General features: G+C 34.6%; 1 protein-coding gene across 1 annotated transcript; it reads left to right on the plus strand.

The window, feature by feature from the left end:
* Positions 1-21,133: 21,133 nt before the first annotated feature.
* On the plus strand, positions 21,134-22,254 carry LOC144424380 (serine/threonine-protein kinase/endoribonuclease IRE2-like; the record flags this gene model as incomplete). Its single annotated transcript, XM_078113652.1, has 2 exons — positions 21,134-21,841; positions 22,238-22,254. Coding segments are annotated over exons 1-2 (588 nt in total), but the record flags the coding sequence as incomplete, so codon positions are not given.
* Between the last annotated feature and the right edge of the window lie 14 nt (positions 22,255-22,268).

Raw genomic sequence — 22,268 nt, forward strand, 5'->3', positions numbered from 1 at the left:
AGAAATACATCACGATAAGCAGTAAATTCAAATATATTTGACGGCAACTTAGGATACAGAGTGGAGAGCATCCCGGCGGTTTGATCGCCTATGCAGTTTCATTTGTCATAGTACGTTGTCGAAATTAAATATACTCGGCTGATAAAATTGATCAGGACAAATATTTTGACAAAAAATGTTAGATTACGTATTCATATAAGCTTGAAAATATAACGAAACAAGTGTTCCATGTCACCTGCATAGGTTTCGGTAATAACTGCTAATTAAAAGCTAAGTTATGTTCAATTTATGTGACATTTTTTGGAAATACTTCTCATGCCTGCAAACATTTATACAGAGGTGCAAGATGGTACGCGAACTAAGAGAAATAAGCAATATCAACCGAGCCATTGAGTTGAGGTCCAAATCGTCTGACCAACTCGATTTACAATATTAAACACTGTGATACCGATAAAAATTTATATGGTGCTATCCGTGATGCTTTATGCGCGCTGCTTATTTTGCTAAAGTGTTAATTCAACCAAGAGCCCCGAGCATTTTTGTATAACTTTAAAAATATTTCAAAACCAGCCTACTAAATTACAACATTTCGTAGCCGTAAAAGTGCTTTACTTCGTTTCAAACTGTGTATTGTATTACGTAACAAACGTTAAACTTCATTATAATATGTCTTAGTAATTTAAGAAGTTTCACATGCATTTTGTAGTATATAGCAAATTCTTCAACACATGCAATAAACAGAACGTAAAAATTGTTTTGTTTCAATATGTCTCACTGGCGCTGAAATCAGAAGTCAGATTATTATATGTCGTACATTATCGTTATATCGTAATTTGGATATTTTGAAGATCAGCATAACGTCTCTTCTATATTGGTGGCGCGAAATATTAATTTTTTATTCAAGAGATGACAAATTTCCAGAATTATGTGCAATCGTGTCATTAATACACGATAATTTTATAAAAATGGTACAAACAAAATTATGCAATTTACAAAAGTCAAAAAAGCTAATTTTGGCAACTTTCAAATCCCTGCAGCACACTCTCCGCACAAGAGGCATTCGATTTGATTATTTCACGTTAAAGAGGTTTACCTGAAGTTTTTCCTACAACTAGAACCTAAGCCTTTTTTATTTTAGAATCCACGTTATTCTTATGGCGAAAATGGCCTTATTTTGAAAAATTACGTATAGCGAAAAAAGCTAATTTAGTCAATTTCCAAAGCCTAGCAGCACACCCTTCCGCACAAGACGCATTCGATTTGATTATTTCATGTTAAAGAGGTTTACCTGAAGTTTGCCACACAACTAGAAGCTAAGTCTTTTTTATTTTAGAATCTGGGGTATTATCATAGCGAAAATGGCCTTATTTGGAAAAATTACATATAGCGAAATAAGCTTATTTAGTTAATTTTCAAAGCCTAGCAGCACACCCTTCCGCACAAGAGGCATTCGATTTGATTATTTCACGTTAAAGAGGTTTACCTGAAGTTTTTCCTACAACTAGAACCTAAGCCTTTTTCATTTTAGAATCTACGGTATTCTTATGGCGAAAATGGCCTTATTTTGAAAAATTACGTATAGCGAAATAAGCTTATTTAGTCAATTTTCAAAGCCTAGCAGCACATCCTTCCGCACAAGAGGCATTCGATTTGATTATTTCACGTTAAAGAGGTTTACCTGAAGTTTTTCCTACAACTAGAACCTAAGCCTTTTTTATTTTAGAATCCACGTTATTCTTATGGCGAAAATGGCCTTATTTTGAAAAATTACGTATAGCGAAAAAAGCTAATTTAGTCAATTTCCAAAGCCTAGCAGCACACCCTTCCGCACAAGACGCATTCGATTTGATTATTTCATGTTAAAGAGGTTTACCTGAAGTTTGCCACACAACTAGAACCTAAGCCTTTTATATTTTAGAATCTGGGGTATTCTCATAGCGAAAATGGCCTTATTTGGAAAAATTACATATAGCGAAATAAGCTTATTTAGTCAATTTTCAAAGCCTAGCAGCACATCCTTCCGCACAAGAGGCATTCGATTTGATTATTTCACGTTAAAGAGGTTTACCTGAAGTTTTTCCTACAACTAGAACCGAAGCCTTTTTTATTTTAGAATCTACGTTATTCTTTTGGCGAAAATGGCCTTATTTTGAAAAATTACGTATAGCGAAAAAAGCTAAATTAGTCAATTTCCAAAGCCTAGCAGCACACCCTTCCGCACAAGACGCAATCGATTTGATTATTTCATGTTAAAGAGGTTTACCTGAAGTTTGCCACACAACTAGAAGCTAAGCCTTTTTTATTTTAGAATCTGGGGTATTCTCATAGCGAAAATGGCCTTATTTGGAAAAATTACATATAGCGAAATAAGCTTATTTAGTCAATTTTCAAATCCTAGCAGCACACCCTTCCGCACAAGAGGCATTCGATTTGATTATTTCACGTTAAAGAGGTTTACCTGAAGTTTTTCCTACAACTAGAACCTAAGCCTTTTTCATTTTAGAATCTACGGTATTCTTATGGCGAAAATGGCCTTATTTTGAAAAATTACGTATAGCGAAATAAGCTTATTTAGTCAATTTTCAAAGCCTAGCAGCACATCCTTCCGCACAAGAGGCATTCGATTTGATTATTTCATGTTAAAGAGGTTTACCTGAAGTTTGCCACACAACTAGAACCTAAGCCTTTTTTATTTTAGAATCTGGGGTATTCTCATAGCGAAAATGGCCTTATTTGGAAAAATTACATATAGCGAAATAAGCTTATTTAGTCAATTTTCAAATCCTAGCAGCACACCCTTCCGCACAAGAGGCATTCGATTTGATTATTTCACGTTAAAGAGGTTTACCTGAAGTTTTTCCTACAACTAGAACCTAAGCCTTTTTTATTTTAGAATCCACGTTATTCTTATGGCGAAAATGGCCTTATTTTGAAAAATTACGTATAGCGAAAAAAGCTAATTTAGTCAATTTCCAAAGCCTAGCAGCACACCCTTCCGCACAAGACGCATTCGATTTGATTATTTCATGTTAAAGAGGTTTACCTGAAGTTTGCCACACAACTAGAACCTAAGCCTTTTTTATTTTAGAATCTGGGGTATTCTCATAGCGAAAATGGCCTTATTTGGAAAAATTACATATAGCGAAATAAGCTTATTTAGTTAATTTTCAAAGCCTAGCAGCACACCCTTCCGCACAAGAGGCATTCGATTTGATTATTTCACGTTAAAGAGGTTTACCTGAAGTTTTTCCTACAACTAGAACCTAAGCCTTTTTTATTTTAGAATCTACGTTATTCTTATGGCGAAAATGGCCTTATTTTGAAAAATTACGTATAGCGGAATAAGCTTATTTAGTCAATTTTCAAAGCCTAGCAGCACATCCTTCCGCACAAGAGGCATTCGATTTGATTATTTCACGTTAAAGAGGTTTACCTGAAGTTTTTCCTACAACTAGAACCTAAGCCTTTCTTATTTTAGAATCTACGTTATTCTTATGGCGAAAATGGCCTTATTTTGAAAAATTACGTATAGCGAAAAAAGCTAATTTAGTCAATTTCCAAAGCCTAGCAGCACACCCTTCCGCATAAGACGCATTCGATTTGATTATTTCATGTTAAAGTGGTTTACCTGAAGTTTGCCACACAACTAGAACCTAAGCCTTTTTTATTTTAGAATCTGGGGTATTCTCATAGCGAAAATGACCTTATTTGGGAAAATTACGTATAGCGAAAAAAGCTAATTTAGTCAAATTTCAAAGCCTAGAGCAGGGGTTCTCAAACTTTTGGTGTTGCGGAGCCCTTGAAAAGGTTAACAATTATTCACGGAGCCCCAAAATAAATGTTAAAATTGTTACTTTCGGATTAATATTCCTGAGCAAGTTAAAAGTACTTTACTCAATTTAAATGCTGAACCTTTTTTGAAAGGGTTAATACAAGTCATAAAAAAATCTAAATTTCAAACATAAATTTTATATACTAAAGCTGTAAATTTGACACTTGACAAACATGGTCGAATCTTTTCCCTTTTGACATGTTTGGAAGACTTAAAAGGCCGCTAATAATGTGCGCGATTGCATTTTGTTACAATCGCCGATTTTTCCTCAGCATGGCGTGTTTTTGAACCTTTAAACATCTTCACGCCGGTGTTTATTCTCCCTGATTCAAATTTCCCCCTGCATATACATGTATTGTTACACAATGACGACGTTAATGGTTTTTGTGGGGAATTATTAGTTCAATGTGAAAAACATGTTACCATATTATAGTCATCGGCGACGAAATGCTAAAAATAATAATTAATAAAGAGATAAATCTGCAACTCAAATTTCTTGATTAAAAAGCGGCATTCTGAAATATTAAAACTAAAACTTAAAATGGAAGATCATACGTTTGGTTTCAGCAGACTCACCTAGGATTGAAAACGCTTTTATAGACATTGCAAATCACAAAATTTGGTGTTATGTTAGGTTTTCATTGTAGTAACTGCGAAATCGAAACACAAGTACAATTGTGCGCGCGATGTGGGCCTACCTTTTTTTCCCATTTTGAAACTACCGACGGAGCCGCACGCAATCAATTGTGCGCGCGATCCGCGATGTACCTTTTTTCATTCTGAAACTACCGACGGAGCCGAATGCAATAAAATAAATTTCAATTGTTCGTATTTTGCCCAGACATTGTGTTTTTTTAAAGGGCGATATCTTGCTTAAAAATAATCTCAAGTGCGAAAGAACAAATCAAGTTTGACAAATCCCAATATCGCAAAAATACGACTCCAATTTATTGATAGTTGGCAGTTTATCACATATTTTATGTTATTTCAGAATAATATTCTTTCATTTTAGGAATCCTAATAGTAATCTGAGTAACGATGAGCACAATTACATTATAACGACGAGACACGTTAAATGCTCGCATTGGTCATGGATTGAATATTTCACACAACAGAAATCTCGTTATACGTTTTTTTTAATCGCGAAGAATGTTGCGCGGTAATTTCCGATTCCAATTTTGAACCACCTCCCTCTTAAGAATCCTGGCTGCGCTCCTGCTTATAAATATTGCCATTTTTTAATTCAGCCTCTTTGCCATATTGTTGTCAGATTTTATCAAAGCTGTTATTGCTTCTTTAAACAGTTACAAAATTAGTCAGTATTTTGAAAAGTAATCGAATAGCTCGCGGAGCCCCTGGGTTCCTCTCGCGGAGCCCTGAGGCTCCGTACGGAGCACTTTGAGAACCTATGGCCTAGAGCAGGGGTTCTCAAACTTTTGGTGTTGCGGAGCCCTTGAAAGGTTGAATATTATTCGCGGAGCCCAAAAATAATTTTTAAAATTGTTACTTTCAGATTATTATTCCCGAGCAAGTTAAAAGTACTTTATTTATTTTAAATGCTGAACCTTTTTTAATAGGGTTAACACAAGTCATAAATAAATCTAAATTTTATACTAAAGCTGTAACTTTGACACTTGACGAACATATTAATAAATTAAGGATCGAATCTTTTCTTTTTTGACATTTTTGGAAGACTTAATTAAAAGGCCGTTAGTAACGTGCGCTATTTCATTTTGTTACAATCGCCGATTTTTTCCGTCAGCTTGGCGTGTTTTAAACATCTTTACGCCGCTGTTTATTCTCCCTAAATCAAAAATTTCCCTCGGCATATACATGTATTGTTACACAATGACGACGTTAATTGCTTTTTTGTTCTCGTGGGGAATTATGAGTTCAATGTGAAAAACATGTTACCATATTATAGTCATCGGCGACGAAATGCTAAAAATAATAATCAATAAAAAGGTAAATCCACAACTCAAATTTCTTGATTGGAAAGCGGCATTCTAAAATATTTAAACTGAAACTTAAAATGAAAGATCACACTTTGGTTTCAGCAGACTCACCTCAGATTGAAAACGCTTCTATAGACATTGTAAATCACAAAATTTGGTGTTATGTTAGGTTTTCATCGTAGTAGCTGCGAAATCGAAACACAGTCAATTGTACGCGCGATTTACCTTTTTTTTCATTCTGAAACTACCGACGCAGCCGCACGCAATCAATTGTGCGCGCGATCCGCGATGTACCTTTTTTCATTCTGAAACTACCGACGGAGCTGAATGCAATAAAATAATTTTCAATTGTTCGTATTTTCCCCAGACATTGTGATTTTTTAAACGGCGATATCTTGCCTAAAAATAATCTCAAGTGCGAAAGAACAAATCAAGTTTGACAAATCCCAAGATCGCAAAAATACTACACCAATTTATTTATAGTTGGCAGTTTATCACATATTTTATGTTATTTTAGAATAGTATTCTTTCATTTTAGTAATCCTAATAATAATCTCGAATCAAACGTGAGTAACGATGAGCACAACTACATTATACCGACGAGACACGTCAATTGCTCCATCGGTCTTGGATTGAATATTTTACGCAACAGAAATCTCGTTATCCGTTTTTTTAATCGCGGAAAATGTTGCGCGGAAATTTCCGATTCCAATTTTGAACCACCTCCCTCTTAAGAATCCTGGCTGCGCTACTGCTCATAAATAATGTAATTTTTTAATTCCGGCCCTTTACCATATTTCGAGGCTATATTGTTGTCAGATGTTATCAAAGCTGATATTGCTTCTTTGAACAGTTACAAAATTTTGAGTCAGTATTTTGAAGAGTAATCGAATAGCTCGCGGAGCCCCTGGGTTTCTCTCGCGGAGCCCTGGGGCTCCGTACGGAGCACTTTGAGAACCTATGGCCTAGAGCACACCCTTCCGAACAAGAAGCATTCAATTTGAATATTTAATATTAAAAAGGTTTACCTGAAGTTTTTCACACAACTAGAACCTAAGCCTTTTTATCTAAGGTATTCTCATAGCGAAAATGGCCCTATTTGGAAAAAATTAGGCATATCGAAAGAATTTAATTTATTCATTCAATTTTCAAGATTAAGCAATAAACATGAAATTTCACACTTTTCAAATCCCAAAACTATGTCAAGGAGAGTGAGGCATAATTGTTTAATATTAATAAGGTGTAATGTATACATTACGCTTCATAATGATTGAATTGCTCGCAAAAATTGCTCCTATGTGTGCTCAATTGCTGTGAATACCATATTCGAAGTTCAATAGTTTAAATCAGGGGTCGGCAATCTACGGCCCGCGTGAAGGATCCGGCCCGCGTAGTAATATAATCCGTACCGCGACGCTTAACTGAATTATAGTAACAAAACAGATGTTTTGACGATAGACGACAGAATTTATTGTGAGACACGTGTAGACTAAAGTATATTATAACCTAACACCGACACGCGTAGACTAAATTATATTTCAACCTAACAAGTATATAATTCACAATTACTTTAATGACTCTATAAGGTAATCATATTTAGTTATATGGTAACAAAACGCAGAAAAAAATAAGGCCATTTTCGCCATAAGAATAACGTAGATTCTAAAATAAAAAAGGCTTAGGTTCTAGTTGTAGGAAAAACTTCAGGTGAACCTCTTTAACGTGAAATAATCAAATCGAATGCCTCTTGTGCGGAAGGGTGTGCTGCTAGGCTTTGAAAATTGACTAAATAAGCTTATTTCGCTATACGTAATTTTTCAAAATGAGGCCATTTTCGCCATAAGAATAACGTAGATTCTAAAATAAAAAAGGCTTAGGTTCTAGTTGTAGGAAAAACTTCAGGTAAACTTCTTTAACGTGAAATAATCAAATCGAATGCCTCTTGTGCGGAAGGGTGTGCTGCTAGGCTTTGAAAATTGACTAAATAAGCTTATTTCGCTACATGTAAATTTTCCAAATAAGGTCATTTTCGCTATGAGAATACCCCAGATTCTAAAATAAAAAAGGCTTAGGTTTTATTTGTGTGGCAAACTTCAGGTAAACCACTTTAACATGAAATAATCAAATCGAATGCCTCTTGTGCGGAAGGGTGTGCTGCTAGGCTTTCAAAATTGACTAAATTACCTTTTTTCGCTATGCGTAATTTTTCTAATTAGGGCCATTTTCGCCATGAGAAAAACGTAGATTCTAAAATAAAAAAGGCTTAGGTTCTAGTTGTGTGGAAAACTTCAGGTAAACCTCTTTAACATGAAGTAATCAAATCGAATGCCTCTTGTGCGGAAGGGTGTGCTGCTAGGCTTTGAAAATTGACTAAATAAGCTTATTTCGCTATATGGTATTTTTCCAAATAAGGCCATTTTCGCTATGAGAATACCCCAGATTCTAAAATAAAAAAGGCTTAGGTTTTATTTGTGTGGCAAACTTCAGGTAAACCACTTTAACATGAAATAATCAAATCGAATGCCTCTTGTGCGGAAGGGTGTGCTGCTAGGCTTTCAAAATTGACTAAATTAGCTTTTTTCGCTATATGTAATTTTTTCAATTAGGGCCATTTTTGCCATGAGAAAAACGTAGATTCCAAAATAAAAAAGGCTTAGTTTCTAGTTGTGTGGCAAACTTCAGGTAAACCTCTTTAACATGAAATAATCAAATCGAATGCCTCTTGTGCGGAAGGGTGTGCTGCTAGGCTTTGAAAATTGACTAAATTAGCTTTTTTCGCTATACGTAATTTTTCAAAATAAGGCCATTTTCGCCGTAAGAATAACGTAGATTCTGAAACAAAAAAGGCTTAGGTTCTAGTTGTGCGGAACACTTCAGGTAATCTTCTTTAATGGGAAATAATCAAATCGAATGCCTCTTGTGCGGAAGGGTGTGCTGCTAGGCTTTCAAAATTGACTAAATTACCTTTTTTCGCTATGCGTAATTTTTCTAATTAGGGCCATTTTCGCCATGAGAAAAACGTAGATTCTAAAATAAAAAAGGCTTAGGTTCTAGTTGTGTGGAAAACTTCAGGTAAACCTCTTTAACATGAAGTAATCAAATCGAATGCCTCTTGTGCGGAAGGGTGTGCTGCTAGGCTTTGAAAATTGACTAAATAAGCTTATTTCGCTATATGTAATTTTTCCAAATAAGGTCATTTTCGCTATGAGAATACCCCAGATTCTAAAATAAAAAAGGCTTAGGTTTTATTTGTGTGGCAAACTTCAGGTAAACCACTTTAACATGAAATAATCAAATCGAATGCCTCTTGTGCGGAAGGGTGTGCTGCTAGGCTTTCAAAATTGACTAAATTAGCTTTTTTCGCTATACGTAATTTTTCAAAATAAGGCCATTTTCGCCGTAAGAATAACGTAGATTCTGAAACAAAAAAGGCTTAGGTTCTAGTTGTGTGGAACACTTCAGGTAATCTTCTTTAATGGGAAATAATCAAATCGAATGCCTCTTGTGCGGAAGGGTGTGCTGCTAGGCTTTCAAAATTGACTAAATTACCTTTTTTCGCTATGCGTAATTTTTCTTATTAGGGCCATTTTCGCCATGAGAAAAACGTAGATTCTAAAATAAAAAAGGCTTAGGTTCTAGTTGTGTGGAAAACTTCAGGTAAACCTCTTTAACATGAAATAATCAAATCGAATGCCTCTTGTGCGGAAGGGTGTGCTGCTAGCCTTTGAAAATTGACTAAATTAGCTTTTTTCGCTATACGTAATTTTTCAAAATAAGGCCATTTTCGCCATAAGAATAACGTAGATTCTAAAATAAAAAAGGCTTAGGTTCTAGCTGTGTGGAAAACTTCAGGTAAACCTCTTTAACATGAAATAATCAAATCGAATGCCTCTTGTGCGGAAGGGTGTGCTGCTAGGCTTTGAAAATTGACTAAATAAGCTTATTTCGCTATATGTTATTTTTCAAAATAAGGCCATTTTCGCCATAAGAATAACGTAGATTCTAAAATAAAAAAGGCTTAGGTTTTATTTGTATGGAAAACTTCAGGTGAACCACTTTAACATGAAATAATCAAATCGAATGCCTCTTGTGCGGAAGGGTGTGCTGCTAGGCTTTCAAAATTGACTAAATTAGCTTTTTTCGCTATATGTAATTTTTCAAAATAAGGCCATTTTCGCCGTAAGAATAACGTAGATTCTGAAACAAAAAAGGCTTAGGTTCTAGTTGTGTGGAACACTTCAGGTAAACCTCTTTAACATGAAATAATCAAATCGAATGCCTCTTGTGCGGAAGGGTGTGCTGCTAGGCTTTGAAAATTGACTAAATAAGCTTATTTCGCTATATGTTATTTTTCCAAATAAGGCCATTTTCGCTATGATAATACCCCAGATTCTAAAATAAAAAAGGCTTAGGTTTTATTTGTGTGGCAAACTTCAGGTAAACCACTTTAACATGAAATAATCAAATCGAATGCCTCTTGTGCGGAAGGGTGTGCTGCTAGGCTTTCAAAATTGACTAAATTAGCTTTTTTCGCTATACGTAATTTTTCAAAATAAGGCCATTTTCGCCGTAAGAATAACGTAGATTCTGAAACAAAAAAGGCTTAGGTTCTAGTTGTGTGGAACACTTCAGGTAATCTTCTTTAATGGGAAATAATCAAATCGAATGCCTCTTGTGCGGAAGGGTGTGCTGCTAGGCTTTCAAAATTGACTAAATTACCTTTTTTCGCTATGCGTAATTTTTCTAATTAGGGCCATTTTCGCCATGAGAAAAACGTAGATTCTAAAATAAAAAAGGCTTAGGTTCTAGTTGTGTGGAAAACTTCAGGTAAACCTCTTTAACATGAAGTAATCAAATCGAATGCCTCTTGTGCGGAAGGGTGTGCTGCTAGGCTTTGAAAATTGACTAAATAAGCTTATTTCGCTATATGGTATTTTTCCAAATAAGGCCATTTTCGCTATGAGAATACCCCAGATTCTAAAATAAAAAAGGCTTAGGTTTTATTTGTGTGGCAAACTTCAGGTAAACCACTTTAACATGAAATAATCAAATCGAATGCCTCTTGTGTGGAAGGGTGTGCTGCTAGGCTTTCAAAATTGACTAAATTAGCTTTTTTCGCTATATGTAATTTTTTCAATTAGGGCCATTTTTGCCATGAGAAAAACGTAGATTCCAAAATAAAAAAGGCTTAGTTTCTAGTTGTGTGGCAAACTTCAGGTAAACCTCTTTAACATGAAATAATCAAATCGAATGCCTCTTGTGCGGAAGGGTGTGCTGCTAGGCTTTGAAAATTGACTAAATTAGCTTTTTTCGCTATACGTAATTTTTCAAAATAAGGCCATTTTCGCCGTAAGAATAACGTAGATTCTGAAACAAAAAAGGCTTAGGTTCTAGTTGTGCGGAACACTTCAGGTAATCTTCTTTAATGGGAAATAATCAAATCGAATGCCTCTTGTGCGGAAGGGTGTGCTGCTAGGCTTTCAAAATTGACTAAATTACCTTTTTTCGCTATGCGTAATTTTTCTAATTAGGGCCATTTTCGCCATGAGAAAAACGTAGATTCTAAAATAAAAAAGGCTTAGGTTCTAGTTGTGTGGAAAACTTCAGGTAAACCTCTTTAACATGAAGTAATCAAATCGAATGCCTCTTGTGCGGAAGGGTGTGCTGCTAGGCTTTGAAAATTGACTAAATAAGCTTATTTCGCTATATGTAATTTTTCCAAATAAGGTCATTTTCGCTATGAGAATACCCCAGATTCTAAAATAAAAAAGGCTTAGGTTTTATTTGTGTGGCAAACTTCAGGTAAACCACTTTAACATGAAATAATCAAATCGAATGCCTCTTGTGCGGAAGGGTGTGCTGCTAGGCTTTCAAAATTGACTAAATTAGCTTTTTTCGCTATACGTAATTTTTCAAAATAAGGCCATTTTCGCCGTAAGAATAACGTAGATTCTGAAACAAAAAAGGCTTAGGTTCTAGTTGTGTGGAACACTTCAGGTAATCTTCTTTAATGGGAAATAATCAAATCGAATGCCTCTTGTGCGGAAGGGTGTGCTGCTAGGCTTTCAAAATTGACTAAATTACCTTTTTTCGCTATGCGTAATTTTTCTTATTAGGGCCATTTTCGCCATGAGAAAAACGTAGATTCTAAAATAAAAAAGGCTTAGGTTCTAGTTGTGTGGAAAACTTCAGGTAAACCTCTTTAACATGAAATAATCAAATCGAATGCCTCTTGTGCGGAAGGGTGTGCTGCTAGCCTTTGAAAATTGACTAAATTAGCTTTTTTCGCTATACGTAATTTTTCAAAATAAGGCCATTTTCGCCATAAGAATAACGTAGATTCTAAAATAAAAAAGGCTTAGGTTCTAGCTGTGTGGAAAACTTCAGGTAAACCTCTTTAACATGAAATAATCAAATCGAATGCCTCTTGTGCGGAAGGGTGTGCTGCTAGGCTTTGAAAATTGACTAAATAAGCTTATTTCGCTATATGTTATTTTTCCAAATAAGGCCATTTTCGCTATGATAATACCCCAGATTCTAAAATAAAAAAGGCTTAGGTTTTATTTGTATGGAAAACTTCAGGTGAACCACTTTAACATGAAATAATCAAATCGAATGCCTCTTGTGCGGAAGGGTGTGCTGCTAGGCTTTCAAAATTGACTAAATTAGCTTTTTTCGCTATATGTAATTTTTCAAAATAAGGCCATTTTCGCCGTAAGAATAACGTAGATTCTGAAACAAAAAAGGCTTAGGTTCTAGTTGTGTGGAACACTTCAGGTAAACCTCTTTAACATGAAATAATCAAATCGAATGCCTCTTGTGCGGAAGGGTGTGCTGCTAGGCTTTGAAAATTGACTAAATAAGCTTATTTCGCTATATGTTATTTTTCCAAATAAGGCCATTTTCGCTATGATAATACCCCAGATTCTAAAATAAAAAAGGCTTAGGTTTTATTTGTGTGGCAAACTTCAGGTAAACCACTTTAACATGAAATAATCAAATCGAATGCCTCTTGTGCGGAAGGGTGTGCTGCTAGGCTTTCAAAATTGACTAAATTAGCTTTTTTCGCTATATGTAATTTTTTCAATTAGGGCCATTTTTGCCATGAGAAAAACGTAGATTCCAAAATAAAAAAGGCTTAGCTTCTAGTTGTGTGGCAAACTTCAGGTAAACCTCTTTAACATGAAATAATCAAATCGAATGCCTCTTGTGCGGAAGGGTGTGCTGCTAGGCTTTGAAAATTGACTAAATTAGCTTTTTTCGCTATACGTAATTTTTCAAAATAAGGCCATTTTCGCCGTAAGAATAACGTAGATTCTGAAACAAAAAAGGCTTAGGTTCTAGTTGTGCGGAACATTTCAGGTAATCTTCTTTAATGGGAAATAATCAAATCGAATGCCTCTTGTGCGGAAGGGTGTGCTGCTAGGCTTTCAAAATTGACTAAATTACCTTTTTTCGCTATGCGTAATTTTTCTAATTAGGGCCATTTTCGCCATGAGAAAAACGTAGATTCTAAAATAAAAAAGGCTTAGGTTCTAGTTGTGTGGAAAACTTCAGGTAAACCTCTTTAACATGAAGTAATCAAATCGAATGCCTCTTGTGCGGAAGGGTGTGCTGCTAGGCTTTGAAAATTGACTAAATAAGCTTATTTCGCTATATGGTATTTTTCCAAATAAGGCCATTTTCGCTATGAGAATACCCCAGATTCTAAAATAAAAAAGGCTTAGGTTTTATTTGTGTGGCAAACTTCAGGTAAACCACTTTAACATGAAATAATCAAATCGAATGCCTCTTGTGCGGAAGGGTGTGCTGCTAGGCTTTCAAAATTGACTAAATTAGCTTTTTTCGCTATGCGTAATTTTTTCAATTAGGGCCATCTTTGCCATGAGAAAAACGTAGATTCTAAAATAAAAAAGGCTTAGCTTCTAGTTGTGTGGCAAACTTCAGGTAAACCTCTTTAACATGAAATAATCAAATCGAATGCCTCTTGTGCGGAAGGGTGTGCTGCTAGGCTTTGGAAATTGACTAAATTAGCTTTTTTCGCTATACGTAATTTTTCAAAATAAGGCCATTTTCGCCATAAGAATAACGTAGATTCAAAATAAAAAAGGCTTAGGTTCTAGTTGTAGGAAAAACTTCAGGTGAACCTCTTTAACGTGAAATAATCAAATCGAATGCCTCTTGTGCGGAAGGGTGTGCTGCTAGGCTTTGAAAATTGACTAAATGAGCTTATTTCGCTATACGTAATTTTTCAAAATAAGGCCATTTTTGCCATAAGAATAACGTAGATTCTAAAATAAAAAAGGCTTAGGTTCTAGTTGTAGGAAAAACTTCAGGTAAACTTCTTTAACGTGAAATAATCAAATCGAATGCCTCTTGTGCGGAAGGGTGTGCTGCTAGGCTTTGAAAATTGACTAAATAAGCTTATTTCGCTATATGTAATTTTTCCAAATAAGGTCATTTTCGCTATGAGAATACCCCAGATTCTAAAATAAAAAAGACTTAGGTTTTATTCGTGTGGCAAACTTCAGGTAAACCACTTTAACATGAAATAATCAAATCGAATGCCTCTTGTGCGGAAGGGTGTGCTGCTAGGCTTTCAAAATTGACTAAATTAGCTTTTTTCGCTATGCGTAATTTTTTCAATTAGGGCCATTTTTGCCATGAGAAAAACGTAGATTCTAAAATAAAAAAGGCTTAGGTTCTAGTTGTGTGGAAAACTTCAGGTAAACCTCTTTAACATGAAATAATCAAATCGAATGCCTCTTGTGCGGAAGGGTGTGCTGCTAGGCTTTGAAAATTGACTAAATAAGCTTATTTCGCTATATGTTATTTTTCAAAATAAGGTCATTTTCGCTATGAGAATACCCCAGATTCTAAAATAAAAAAGGCTTAGGTTTTATTTGTGTGGCAAACTTCAGGTAAACCCCTTTAACATGAAATAATCAAATCGAATGCCTCTTGTGCGGAAGGGTGTGCTGCTAGGCTTTCAAAATTGACTAAATTAGCTTTTTTCGCTATGCGTAATTTTTTCAATTAGGGCCATTTTTGCCATGAGAAAAACGTAGATTCTAAAATAAAAAAGGCTTAGCTTCTAGTTGTGTGGCAAACTTCAGGTAAACCTCTTTAACATGAAATAATCAAATCGAATGCCTCTTGTGCGGAAGGGTGTGCTGCTAGGCTTTGAAAATTGACTAAATTAGCTTTTTTCGCAATACGTAATTTTTCAAAATAAGGCCATTTTCGCCATAAGAATAACGTAGATTCTAAAATAAAAAAGGCTTAGGTTTTATTTGTGTGGCAAACTTCAGGTAAACCTTTTTAACATGAAATAATCAAATCGAATGCCTCTTGTGGGGAAGGGTGTGCAGCTGGTCTTTGAAAATTGACTAAATTATCTTTTGTCGATATACGTATTTTTTTTCAAACAAGGCCATATTCACTATGAGAATACCCTTGATTTAAAATGAAAAAGGCTTAGGTTCTAGTTGAGTGAAAAACTTCAGGTAAACCTCTTTAATAACAAATAATGAAATCGAATGTCTTTTGTGCAGAAGGGTGTGTTGCTGGACTTTGAAAATTGACTAGATTTAACTTTTTTCGTTATACGTAATTTTCCCAAATAAGGTCATTTTCGCTATGAGAAAAACGTAGATTCTAAAATAAAAAAAAGACTTAGGTTCTAGTTGTGGGAAAAAATTAACATAAACCTCTTTATTAATAAATAATGAAATTGAAGCCTCTCCCGCGGAAGGGATTTTTGCTTGGATTCGAAATTATCTGGCTTATCTGCTTTTTCGAAGGAAGTTAAATAAAATTCGTTTCCCCTTTTTTTTGTTTTTTCATTCCTTTTCAAGCTTTTATTATTTATTTTTTGCTATATAATTGTTATTTTTCCTAAATTATAAACATATTTCCCATAATAGTATGCTAATTTCGTTTATCTTCATTTTTTCGGGTGTAGATTCTGACACGCCTCCATTTCTGCCATAAATATTAACCTTTCCGCTTCGCCGCACACAAAGGTCAAATTGCTACTAGCTTCACAGTGGTCATACCGCGCGTTATATCATACTGATAAAAAACCGTCAATCGTTGGAGAAGAACTACGTGTTTGCCTTCCCCGAATCCCGCAGTCAAACTGGAGGATTCGTGCTCGTATTGGTATTGCATTGCCATGAACGGCTACGAACAATATTTCCAATTGGTACTTCAGCGTACTTTTGTTCTCTGTAATCATCAATTTCAAATTGTACGTCTCCATGTAACGCAAGTCATAAGCCATTAGTCTTGTTGTGATTTTATTCCTAAAAGTGTTCCGCGATTCGAAAAAAGGTTGAAAATCATCAGTATACTATTACTAGGACTGTTTCTTGTTTGTCATCGCCAACTCGAATACTCCCAACATGGAGCAGTTGATAAACCAAAGAGGAAAAGTCTCTCATAACCTTGATATATCGGTATCGGTTTGTTGAGAACGTACAAAAAAAGGTAAAAAAAACATCTTACGAAATTGAAACATATATATACAAAATGTGTTAAACTCTACTTGTGTAGGCTTGGTACAATTTGTTAAAATGGGAATGCGCTATTTTTCTCTAGTCCCAATAAGCCCGTGAACGAAATTTTATGTAACATATTCCATCACTATCTTATATCGATAAAATCATTTGGTGCCTATACTAGTGAAACAAACCTTGAACATTCTAAAAATAACATTTGCATTTTGTTATACGACAATTGAACATGACTGCTTGGTGATCATGTAAAAATCAACACTTTTGACAACGGACCATCTGGGAGTGCGGTAACCCGCCAACGTAGTTTATACGTCTCGGAGGTATGGCACTGTGTGTAAGCTAAGCGTTAGGAGTACGCTCGCCATGGCACCTCTAATTGCTATGAGCGGTTTCGCAGCGAAATAATTCCTCGCCACCGAAGGACGTTTATTGTGAACGCTGGTCAAAAAAGTTGCAGACATGGCATTTTTCCATATTTATTGTAAATCTGAGATTTCTACTCCGACAAATTTAGAATTTCAACCCTGCCGAAAATATGACTCAGGCTCCGACTCCAACGAAAACTCTGAATCCAAATGTCTGATTGCGGACCGTTATAACTGGTAACCAGGCGAGAGGCCGTGGTCCGCCAAAAGACTGAGCCATCTTATAGTATTTCCTTTTCTCCGGATGCCTGGATTGAGTTCGCAGGTTCCAATGCCTTCAGTTAATTATGAGTGAAAAATTTGCAAAGCTTCTCAAATTTTCAGGGTGGTTCGAGTACGGTAACTGTCGGTCAGCATGCAACTCTTCACGCCGATAGATTACGAAAATATGATGGGAATATGTTTTCTATAGTGCACTGACCCGTTTCACCGTGTGCCTTCAGTCGCTCCCGACGTTCTGTGTACTTCTACGTCAAAATTAAAGTACGTCGAAGTAGTCAAATGTGAATTAATCCGGCATCGTCACTTTGTCTAACCAATGAGCATATATACAATGAGTGGAAACTTGCAATGATTTGCTCATTGTGGCATTGTTCCCTGCATTTTTACGTCGTCCAGCTAAATGGTTCGTTGCATATTAAGAAAACGCATTGCTCGCTGCCAAAATCCCTTGCTTCAGCCGAGTCGGGTGCGAAATTGGCCGTATTAACTTGACTTGAGGTCTTTAATTCTTCAATACATATTCGATTTTGGGTTTCGAAGTATGGTACGCTGAAAGCATACAACTATGAGCATATGCTTATTGGGAATGCATATCTATTAGACAGAAAACGTATCTACAGAACAGAATATGAACCAGTCGCCGAGAGGAGTGCGGTTATTTATGTATTTATTAATTGATATAACATGGGATTTACATATTTATCCAAGGGGAGAAGAAAGCCGAAAAGAAGGCCTAAATATATGGCGAACCACGGCCTCTCTCAATCATAGCTCTGTGCTCCATATGAATCACATGGCTCTGCGAGCTATTCGTTTACTTATTAAAAATACTGATTTTAACTATAAACTACTCTGGGATATCTTGCCATTGAAAACAAAAGCCAGAAATTGGAAGAAAAGCAGGGAATGAAATGTGTGTATTATGTAATGGAGAACCTGAGTTTGTTTCACATATTTTCATGTATTGTAAATTTACAAAAAATATTTATGAAGATTTTGTTTTAGGTATTTTAAAATTGATTAGAATACATTTTGTTATCAATATGATTCTTGCATATTATTTAATTTTAACGATCCTTTATATAGTCATATAGATACTGTTGATTTGGATGCAATTATACTTTTGTAATCAATAGTGAGAAATATTTCATGACTGCTATTAACTATGTGAGCTATTTTTTCTGCAATGCAAAATATTTCCTTCGTCTGCTATTTACTATGTGAATTAATTTTTCTGTAATGTAAAGTATTTCCATAACTGCTTTTACTATGTGGGCTGTTTTTTCGGTACTTGTAGTATGTGTACCAGGTTAGTTTACGATTCTCCTTATTTTTGTTCTATTAAAAGTTTGGGAATTGTCTGTGTTACACAAGTGAATATCTCCCTACCGATAGAATTTAGTCCATTTACACAACTTGATATAAAGTAGGAGAACAAAATTAGTTACCTTCATATTGGTACACATACTTCTGGAGCATCATTTTTTTGTAATGTAAAATATTTAATATGTGAACTAATTTTTCTGTAATGCAAAATATTTTCTACAGCTTCTGTACTTTTTATATGTCACTTTTCATTTCATCGATAATACACATTGTTCATTCTTTGTGGAGTTTTTGGTAACTTTACAGATGGAATAAGACCGACATTCAGCTTTTTCTGTTTCACAACTGTAATACAAAAAGGTACTCTTGAAGTATGTAAACCCAGTTGGTAGACACCGGAACCATGTGTACCAGGTTAGGGTCTACTACATACAAACATTCCCAAACTTTTCAAGCCGCACCCCCTTTTTAGTATTTGTGAAGTCTTGCGCCCCACCTCAAAAATAATTAGCTAACAATAATAAGCTACAAATAACAGTAGTAAGGCGTAAGTATGTTTTATTGGAAAAACATGTGGAAAATACATGGATGGAACGAAATAAATGACAAGTTTTGATATGCAAATATCCACAAGTTTTGATATGTATAAAATTAGCCAAGTCCAGAAGTCAGTATTTTAAACTAATAGAGAGAGAGAGTTCATTTCGTTTGTCAAACCATGAACATATATAAATTATAATGAAAAAAAACAGATGCTCAGGTGTTTGACTGGGAGACAACGTTACAACATTTCGGGTCATTTAACAGGTTCGGTGTTAAATTCTTCAATACCTCTCATATACCGTATTCACTATATACATTATTCACAAGAATTTTTGATTTGGAAAGTACTGAATAATCATGTTTTGTCCTAAGATCATCATTTATTCAGCTGAGAGGTTGACATGTATTGCATATCAACTGCATAAAAATTGGTTAGCGAGGATACCTATTATTTGGAAAATTTGTCTACTAAAAATGAATGTAATAGGACATGGATTTTTTATAAGCAAAGATGGAGAAAATTCTATTATTATAGCGCTTTAATTATAAACATTTGATAATAGTAATGAAATCATGAGTAGATTTCTTTATACACTATAATTTGAACACATCAAATTATAATAATTGATTATGACTGGCAAGTGATTTGGAGGATAGTAACACACAATAATACATGATCAGGATTTGACCCTTCTCCAGCAGATATATATATGAAATAAAGTGCTCATGTACATATCTATATTCGGCTACAGAGCACGTAACATAGAATGAATTTTAAGGCGAAATATTGATATTATACTGAAATAGCAATGATACCCAATAGGTTATTTTTAAATAAGTATTACCGGTACTAAAAAATAAATAAAGTGCTCATATACATATAGATATTTGGATACAGAGCAAGTATCATAGAATGAAATTTAAGGCAAAAACTGATAAAATACTAGAATAGCAATTATAATAAACATTATGATACTTTTAAATGAAGTATTACTAAAAAATAAATCATGTGGTCAATGTCATGTACATAGATATTTGGATACAGAGAAAGTGTCATATGGATATAATAAATATGGATGCAAGTATGATAAACAATTTGATATTTTTATAAAAAGTGTTACTAAAAAATGAAATAATAGATTATGGAGTTCCAGCAAGTGTGCTCATAACAAATAAAAAGATAGCAATTCATTTACCACAGTGTATTAAATTCATTACACATTACTACTTGCTATAACACAGCGGGCACATGATACTCATCGTGTTTTAAACTTTTTAAAGGTTTTGCTCGCTCTCCAGAACTCTCCACAATTTATTTGTTTGTATTGTCAGATTGTGGACTTTTCAAAATAAACTATCTCTATCTATATCAATGAATACAATATTCCAGGTCCCCACTTGGCTGGTTCATATTCTGTTCTGTAGATAAGTTTTTTGCCTAATAGATGGTATGTATTCCCAATAAGCATTACAGTATGCTCATTCGTTCACTCAATGAGTGATTTTAATTACGGTAAATATAAAATAATATATATAATATAAATAAGTTCATATTCCATTTTGCATCCATGATCCAGTATTTATTTTGTTCAATTCCAGTAGTAATCCATACCATAATTAGGTTATTTTATTAAATGCATTGATATAAAACAATAAAAATAAAATTAGTAAATATAAAATACATATCATAAACATATAATTTTCTTTTTAAAATAATGCTTTACATAAATTTTTCAATTCCCTCTCAAATGGGTTGTTTATTCTATAATTCTCTATATTTTTCTACATATTATGGCCATTTTTATCTGCTTTTTGAGAAAGGCAAAATGTGGTGTTTTATTTTCGAATATGATAGAATTTCTCATGGTCAAAATTTTATATCTCACTATTGATTACAAAAGTATAATTGCATCAAAATCAACAGTATCTATATGACTATATAAAGGATCATTAAAATTAAATAATATGCAAGAATCATATTGATAACAAAATGTATTCTAATCAATTTTAATATATCTAAAACAAAATCTTCATGAATATTTTTTGTAAATTTACAATACATGAAATTATGTGAAACAAACTCAGGTTCTCCATTACATAATACACACATTTCATTCCCTGCTATTCTTCCAATTTCTGGCTTTTGTTTTCAATGGCAAGATATCCCAGAGTAATTTATGGTTAAAATCAGTATTTTTAATAAGTAAACGAATAGCTCGCAGAGCCATGTGATTCATATGGAGCACAGAGCTATGATTGAGAGAGGCCGTGGTTCGCAATATATTTAGGCCTTCTCTTCGGCTTTTGCCGTAAGATCCTTGAAGTACAGCGAAGATAATGAGAGGGAAGCAAGAATTCTGGTCAAACTCAGCCCTCATCAGAACGTTGCCAACATCATAGATTCTGGCATTTATCACTTTGGCCCAGTCAAGCATATTTTCATTGCCATGGAACTATGTGGCCCCGACAATTTGACTAACTTCATAAAGGGTTCAAAACAAACCAAAAGAATCAAGCAGATACTCATCCAACAACTTGTATATGGCATTGCCCACATCCATAGGAATAATGTCATACATCGCGATTTAAAACCAGATAATATCTTGATATCAGAGGATGGAACACAATTGAAAGTGATAGATTTTGGATTGAGCAAAGTAATGAAATCCGGTCATTCTGTCACCAAACCGAGCGCTTTGGGCATTGGCACAGATGGTTGGAGAGCCCCAGAGACATACAATGAAAATGTCATATCTAAACAAGCCGACGTATTCTCACTGGCACTCGTGATACATTTCATTGAGACTGATGGGAGTCACCCATTCGGTGATAACCCTGTTGGATGGGGTTACCTTATAATGCAAAATCAAGGATGTGACCTGAGCAAACTTGAAAGTGAGATGAGGGATTTAGTCGGCTGGATGCTTCGTCGAATTCCAAAAGAGCGACCTACTTTGGATCAAATCCAACAGCATAAATACTTTGGTGGGGAACTGGTTTGCCCATTTCCTAATCTGGGTAAGTCTTCTTTTATTAAATATATACTTTTTTATGATAATAAACCAAAGAATATTATCCATTTATATTTTCAAATCTGAATTGATCGAATCATGGCATTTCGTATTTTTGAAGTTGAACTGTTGACCACCTTATTGTCCATGATTTTTCTCTGCATAAATCAAAACTATATTCCAGGACCAACGGATATATTTTATTGTTTAAACTTGATATCTATTCTAGACAATAAAGTCCCATAGTACGAAACAATTTCTCTTGTCAAATTACAAAATGGAGGTTTTTAAAATAGTTGTCTTTTGCCATCTGCACTAGAATATAAATATAAAAGATGAAAAGGGCTCTTCAATATGTCTTATCATACCCATTACCTAATTGTATTGCTTATGTTTTTATTAGGCTTCAACCAACCTCAGACAGTGTTGATGTT

Source organism: Styela clava, chromosome 6 (genome assembly GCF_964204865.1).
Source record: "Styela clava chromosome 6, kaStyClav1.hap1.2, whole genome shotgun sequence".
Lineage (NCBI taxonomy): Eukaryota > Metazoa > Chordata > Ascidiacea > Stolidobranchia > Styelidae > Styela > Styela clava.